Genomic DNA, 6,885 nt, shown 5'->3' on the forward strand with positions numbered 1-6,885 from the left:
CAGGCAGCAGCAAGAATAGCCTTTTCTTATTAGGATAACATTAAAAAAACATTTACAATAACATTCAATTTTTACTTTAAATAGCAAAAACAATAACATTAATTATGTAGATTTTAACACAGTTATAGAATGATAAGAATTCAGTTCACATATTTTTTGAAGCTATAATTAAAACTATCTTAAAACCTATTGAAATTACATTCAAACTAACCCAATTAATGCTCTACAGCTTTCCACTTGAACTTTTTTCACTTCAGCAACCTGACAGCTCTAGAATTATATACGTACACTTTCTTTGAATGATAAATTTGTCAAATAAACTTGTACATTATGATTTTAATAGTCAAATGCCCAGATTAGGGCTCATCCTGTCTGGAGCTGAATTTTCCAAGGTTTTCAAATACCTTGCAACCATCCGACGACAAGAACTTTTATCCCGACAGTTCGCTTATTGGTGGACGGTCCATGATATCAGAGGCAGCTTTTGCATTGGTTTGTAAGATTGGGTCAATGTCGGGCAATTTAGGAATCTGAGCCAATAGGTCTATTGTTCGTCTTAGTAGTCGAGCTAGATCCCCCTCATCCATTGCACAATCCATCATAATTTCCCTCCATGTTAGACCTGAAGCCCAGGCTTCAACCATACCGGAGAAGTGGCTATCCAAATAACAGGATCTCTCCACACCATGTTTTTCCTGAAGTTGCATAAGAGAACTTCTTTGCTCTTCCAATTTCCTAACGATATTCACCACTTCGGAAGAAGGTTCATAAATGTAGCTATTATTTTCCCAGGCTCGAACTTTGATTCCTTCGGAAACTACACTAGCACATACAGCAGCAAGCTGTGCAGGTTTTAAGCCTAATAAGATTCTGTTTCGTAGAACCATTGCAAGCCAAAGTTCATTTTCTCCTCGAATTGCAGCTGCTGTCTCGCCAAGTGGAAATATGACCTGTGTATTGATGTCTAATGCCCTAATTTCATGTACAACACTGCTGATTTTCAAGAACTCCTTCCAACCCGATGGTTCAATTTCCTCAATTCGATTCATCAAACGATTTGATCTAAACTTAAGGCGATTAATCTTGTCTTGTGTGAAACTCTTCCAATCTAAAATCTTTTTATATTCTCTAAAGCCCTCAGTACGAGCAATCGTTTTCTTTAAACGTGCTACTTTGGTTCTTTGTCCCTTGTAATGTTCTACGGCATCATGATAGGCTTGTGACGTGTGTAATTCCTCATCATCGTCAGAAAGACTATTTAGAACTGGAACATTTAAACTCCAGGACCATGTATCTAAAGACCCTTCCATGTACCATAAGCCACCAAGTTCAGAGTCAGCCAGCATTTCCCACTGCCTCTCCTCCTTGTCAAGCAGCTTCCACATAACTTCATGTGGTAAAACATCGCCTTGAGCTAAAGCCACATTCGGAAAGCCCGTCTTATAAATAGTTTTAACCCATTTTTCTGTGAACAGATACCATGAGTTGTCCGAACCAAGAGCCACATAGTAAGATGGTTCAAGATCTTCCATAGTTTCAACTTCAGCTATAGCATTCGTTGCTGATGAATCGATGACAGCAACCATGTTTTTAAGATTTGAACCATCAAACGAGTCCGCCTTCCCTAAATAAACAGCAGGAACTGAATGTTCGATGCCCTCGGGATCTTTGTATTGTAAGCACAAGAAGGGTAAGTGATCATTTCCCCGCTCCAACAATAACTTAATAGCACTCAGTCTCTTTGCTTCCATTGTTCTTCGCAATTCTGTTCGAAGGCGTTTTTCTTCTCTCAATTGTTCCTGCAGCCCCGCAATCTCCTTGTATGCCTCCTCAGATAGTGTTCGCTTGCTTTTTCTATCTATAGCTTCATCACTGATTTCAGACAATAATTTTTCAATTTCTTTCCGGGTTCCAGCGAGCTCTTCTTTTGAAGCAAGCATCACATTGCTGCCAATATAGGTCCCGAAACTTTGTTCAACTAATTTCCTTGCTTCTTCCAAAGTCCTTCCTGCCTGAAGAACTTTTCTGGTGTCTGATTCATTTGATATACGAGTGACTTTTGCACCAGCAAGGAGATTCAGCACCATACCATAAGAAGCTGTAAATTGAGATACAAGGGGTTCTAGTCCAGCAAATAGAATTTTGCAGCCCTCTTCAGCACCTTCATTAGGAGCCTGAACCAATACAACATGCCCCCTTTCATCAATCCCTCTACGACCGGCTCGCCCAGCCATTTGAAGCAGTTCATTTGGGGTTAGCTGGATACGCCCGGTACTGCTCCTCTTGCTAAGAGCTGATATAACAGCTGTCCTAGCCGGCATGTTGATCCCAGCAGCAAGTGTTTCTGTGGCAAAGACAACCTTAATGAGTCCCCTTTGAAACAGTTCTTCCGTGAATGATTTCCATAGAGGGAGGCAGCCAGCATGATGTGCAGAAACCCCTTTCAATAGTCCTTTGACCGCATTCTCCCTAACAGCATCGGGATTTTGAATGCTGAACCTCTTCAAAGCCAGTTCAACTTCTCTTGTCTCACATTCATCTAACAATTTGATGCCGTCAAGGTACTGCACAGCTGCATCGCATCCTCTCCTATTAAAGATAAACCAAACTGCTGGCAGCATATCCCTTACTTTAAGCTGCGCTAATGTATCAACTATTTGAGGTACCTGAAAGTTGTAATTTAATGTGTATTACATGCTTAAGGTAGATGATTAAACCAACCCTAAAGAAAACACATAGTCCAAAAGGAAGGGAAGTTTACCAATGAACGGCGGATTCTGCCAATATCATTCTTCGAGAGAGGTTCCTCTGACATGCTAGCAATACTATTAAATCTCATGTTACTCCCACGTTTTTTTAAATTCCTTCTTCTTGGACCATCATCCTTGTAAGATTTAGCTCCTGAAGCAGAAAGTTGTAAGTAATTAAGGGATAGCTTCCTGTTCCAATTAAAAACAAAAAACAAAACTAACGTTAAGAATGAGGGGAGGCCATACTAAATTACGATTTAATTATTATACCATTTTAGAGTTAATTAAAATTTGAGCACCACAAACTCAAATGCAATGATGGGCATGTAAGCACAAAACATACTTAGCTTCACAAGTCAATATAGATACCATCAACATTATCAAACAATTGCACATTTAAGGAATTTATCAATAAAAAGAATTAGTTGAGCTACTGACTGAAGATAGGATTCACAGCTTTTAGTACAGTGCAAAAGTCTCAGCCAGTAGTTTACAACTTGATCTAATCATCCCTCACAGGATTGTAAGCAAAGAAAAAGGACACTACTAGGCAATCGCTTAATCAGCATGATTTCTTTGATAGTAAATAATAAAACAACAGGGTAATCCTAGTCTTCCTCAATGAAATCTTGAGGATTTACAATATCAAACTAATTCCCCCAGAAAGAAGTTTCAGACAGTATCTTGAAGTCTCTGACATGGAAACAAAAATGGAAAGAAAACAGCTCAAGCATTGTATACAGATAGCTTTACCCCACTATGGCATGTAGTTATCACCATAATGATATAAAATGTATATCAGATAAACGGGGGACAAAGTTGAACAAAGCATTGCAAGGACATTAAAATAGAGTTTTCTTCTGGGAGGTAGATAAGATTAATGGAAGATAAACCTGTTCATATGCTTTCCCTTCTCATCAAGCAGAGGGATCAAAGAAGACTTTCTGGAGAAGTGCCAAGTTAATGGAACTGGACGCTTTGACGAAGTCACCAATTCAGTTTTACCATGAACCTTGAAGGAAAATATAAGTACATAAAATCAACATCTTCATCCTTGAAAAATGATTCAACAAAATATTGTTTCACAAATCACCAATCACAAGTTTCAGAGAGCAGAGTTGACATAATTAACCAGCATAATATAATAGTACATAGTTATAAGAATGTCCAATCCATTTCCCATATATTGCACTATCAACTATAGAATAATCTTACACAAGCTGAAAAATTTGTTGAAATGCAGCATGTTGAAAATAATAGCTAACCAGCATTCCAGTGTAATATGCCATATCTTAGACAGCTTCAAACATTGTAGAAAGAAATACTTTTTCAGAGAACATTAGAGCCATACCTCATTAATCCAACCGGCTAGCTCTTCTGGATTCTTTACTGTTGCTGACAGGCAAATGAGTTGAACCTTTTTTGGGCAATAAATAACCTGAAAAAAACATAGTCCACAACACATGTCCATCAACATAAACAACTTTAAGCTAAAAAATAAATCCAAAATACTAAAAATTAACTTACAATTTCCTCCCAGACTGTACCGCGAGAGATATCACTTAAAAAATGAACTTCATCCAAAACAATTACATCAACGTGAAAAAGTCCACTCCCAGATGACGCCATTCCAATGCTGCATTAGAAAAGCGTAAAACCCACCAATTCCATAGTTTGACTTTTAATCAACAAAACCAAATAATAACATTAAAAACTACGGATACCAAATAATAAATAGAAAAGAGAATCTAACAACCTTTGATACAGCATATTGCGCAAAATCTCAGTAGTCATGATCAAAATTTGAGCATCTTTATTGACAGAAGAATCTCCAGTCAGAAGACCAACATTTTCTTCACCAAAAGTCTCCCTAAATAATACAAAAAAAAAAACACTTTACAGAATTGAGCTAATCTTTTTATTTAAAAACAGAGAAATTCTTAGATAGACTCAGTTTACCACGTTATCCGTATACTTAACCAATCACTTTAAAACACTTCATTAATATGTAAAAACTTTAGCAAATAAAAATACTTTAATGTCTATCATTTTAATGAGGTGTTTTAGAGCGATTCCTTTGTTGAAAAGGGGTGTTACATGGAACATTGGTGATGGTTCTACTATTCGAATATTTAAAGACCCCTGGTTACCTCGCGAGCGAGATGACAGTTAATTATTTGATAGACCAGCACCATGGGAGGTGGAAGTTTGTAATCCAAATGATGCCCAGTTTATCAAGAATTGGGTCTGTCGAAAATCTGTTTACAAAGATAGATTAATGTGGCAAATGGGGATTGGTGTGGTTAGTAGGGATTGCAATGGTGAGGTGATATTGGCGGGAAATGCAATCAGACAGACTGGTCTTCAAACGGTAATGGCAGAGGCAGAAGCTATGTAGGGGAATGGAGCTTGCTAGAGATTGCTCTCTTCAGAAAATTGAAGTTGAGAGTGAAAATGCCCAACTGGTTGCAGCATTGATAGGTAACAGCCAATATCTCACTGAAAATTGGCGAGATCCTTGATGACATTCGAAGATTGGCAGTAGGTTTTGATGGTGTTTGCTGGAATCATGTTCCAAGGAAAGCAAATGGTTTAGCCCATCCTATTGCAATTATCAGGAGATCAGGTGTTGTCGGAGGAACTGCCGAGTAAGTGGGAGGAAGATCAAGTTCAGGTTGTTGAAGATGAGATTGTTAGGAATGGTTGAGTTTTTGTTGTTGGTCTTGCTGTAGAAGCTATTGTTTTATCTCAAAAAAAATACTGACCTAAAAACATTTCATGAATGCATAAATATCATGAGAAAGGTAAATGTATAAGAAAACAAACCGAAAATCGCGAAACTTCTGATTAGATAAAGCCTTCAGAGGAGTAGTGTAAAATATCCGCCTACCACGCGCCACCGTGGCAACCGCCGCAGCTTCAGCTATTAACGTCTTCCCACTGCTAGTCGGGGCCGATACCACAACCGACGATCCCTTCAAGAACGCTTCTATAGCCAATCTCTAAAATCACAAGAACTCACAAATTAACAAAAAATACTTAAATTCAACAAAAACGCAAGAAAAAAATCCTCAAAAAAAGAATCACCTGAAATTTATCAATACGAAAATCATAAATAGAAGCGAGTTCATGAACATCAATAATATCATTTCCATACGCTTTAACTTCCGTACGAATCTTCTCAACTCTCTGCGATTTAGTTTCCTTATCATTAGCATGCCAATTTTTTGACAATGTTTCCGTCTCATTATCTTCGATGATTTCGTTGTCGGAAGTTTCGCCGGAGAAGTAATCGTATTCTTCAGCCGCTTCTTCTCCGTCGTCGTCGTCTTCGTCATCTTCGTCGTCGAATAATTCTTGCTCGTCGGCGTCGGAGAGATGAGAGTCGAGTGGGAGTGGAGAGGGAGAGGATTTGAAAGAGAGGAGTTTAAATTTAAGAGGTTTAGGGCGGCAAAAAGTTAGGGTTTGTAAAAGAGTAGAGGAGAAGGGAAATAATGGTGAAGGTTTAAGTGGAAGAGGATGAGGAGATAAAATGGTGAGGTTGTTCATGGCGGGAGAGATGATACGGATCCGTTTCGGATCGCTTATGTTTCAACGGATTTGTTTCGGGTTTTCTTTTTAGGAAAAATGGTTGTTTGAGTACCTATACTTTTATGAGTGAAGTTTCAAAAACCCCCCTGAACTTGGCACGAAATATCAAATAAGTCCAATCTCACGAAAGTGGATCAAATCACCCCACAAGTATGCAAAAACGGATTAAACACCACTTCCCCACTCTCACCTTAGAGAGTGAATACACTCTCCGATTTTAGGTGGTTTTGGACGGTTAAAAGCTTAAAATAGTCCTTAATATTTATATTATTTACAGAATTGATAATTAATTAATTTTTTATAATTTCATAAGTTTAAAATCATATTAATTTTTAATTAAACTAACAGGGACTCATTTTTAACTTTAACCATTTTATATCATATAACCTAAAGGCCTAATTACTTAAAAAAAACCTCACCTTGAAACAATTTTTCGTTTATACCCTGACCTAGGAAAAAGTTCATTTGTACCATTTTTTTGATTTTTCGTTTTCAATTGTACCCCAATATTTTATTTTTTGACAATTTAATTAATTATAGGATG

At 37.6% G+C, this 6,885-nt stretch overlaps 1 protein-coding gene across 1 annotated transcript; it reads right to left on the reverse strand.

Moving 5' to 3' along the window:
* Positions 1-63: 63 nt before the first annotated feature.
* Positions 64-6,346, reverse strand: LOC126686870 (DExH-box ATP-dependent RNA helicase DExH15 chloroplastic). Its single transcript, XM_050381149.2, has 8 exons — positions 5,838-6,346; positions 5,577-5,752; positions 4,507-4,620; positions 4,278-4,386; positions 4,102-4,188; positions 3,644-3,762; positions 2,762-2,939; positions 64-2,666 (listed from the first exon to the last, which is right to left on the reverse strand). Exons 1-8 carry the CDS (start codon positions 6,297-6,299, stop codon positions 432-434), a joined length of 3,480 nt encoding a protein of 1,159 aa, XP_050237106.1. The 5' UTR covers positions 6,300-6,346; the 3' UTR covers positions 64-431.
* Between the last annotated feature and the right edge of the window lie 539 nt (positions 6,347-6,885).

This window comes from Mercurialis annua, linkage group LG6, assembly GCF_937616625.2.
Source record: "Mercurialis annua linkage group LG6, ddMerAnnu1.2, whole genome shotgun sequence".
Taxonomy (NCBI): domain Eukaryota; kingdom Viridiplantae; phylum Streptophyta; class Magnoliopsida; order Malpighiales; family Euphorbiaceae; genus Mercurialis; species Mercurialis annua.

Bases quoted from the DNA above. Each gene is read 5' to 3' on its own strand.
- LOC126686870 (XM_050381149.2), bottom strand. From the start codon at position 6,299: ATGAACAACCTCACCATTTTATCTCCTCATCCTCTTCCACTTAAACCT. The intron at 4,387-4,506 runs GTTGTTAGATTC...TTTCTAATGCAG, and splicing joins CGCAATATGCTGTATCAAAG to CATTGGAATGGCGTCATCTG. The intron at 2,667-2,761 runs GTAAACTTCCCT...TACAACTTTCAG, and splicing joins GCAGAATCCGCCGTTCATTG to GTACCTCAAATAGTTGATAC.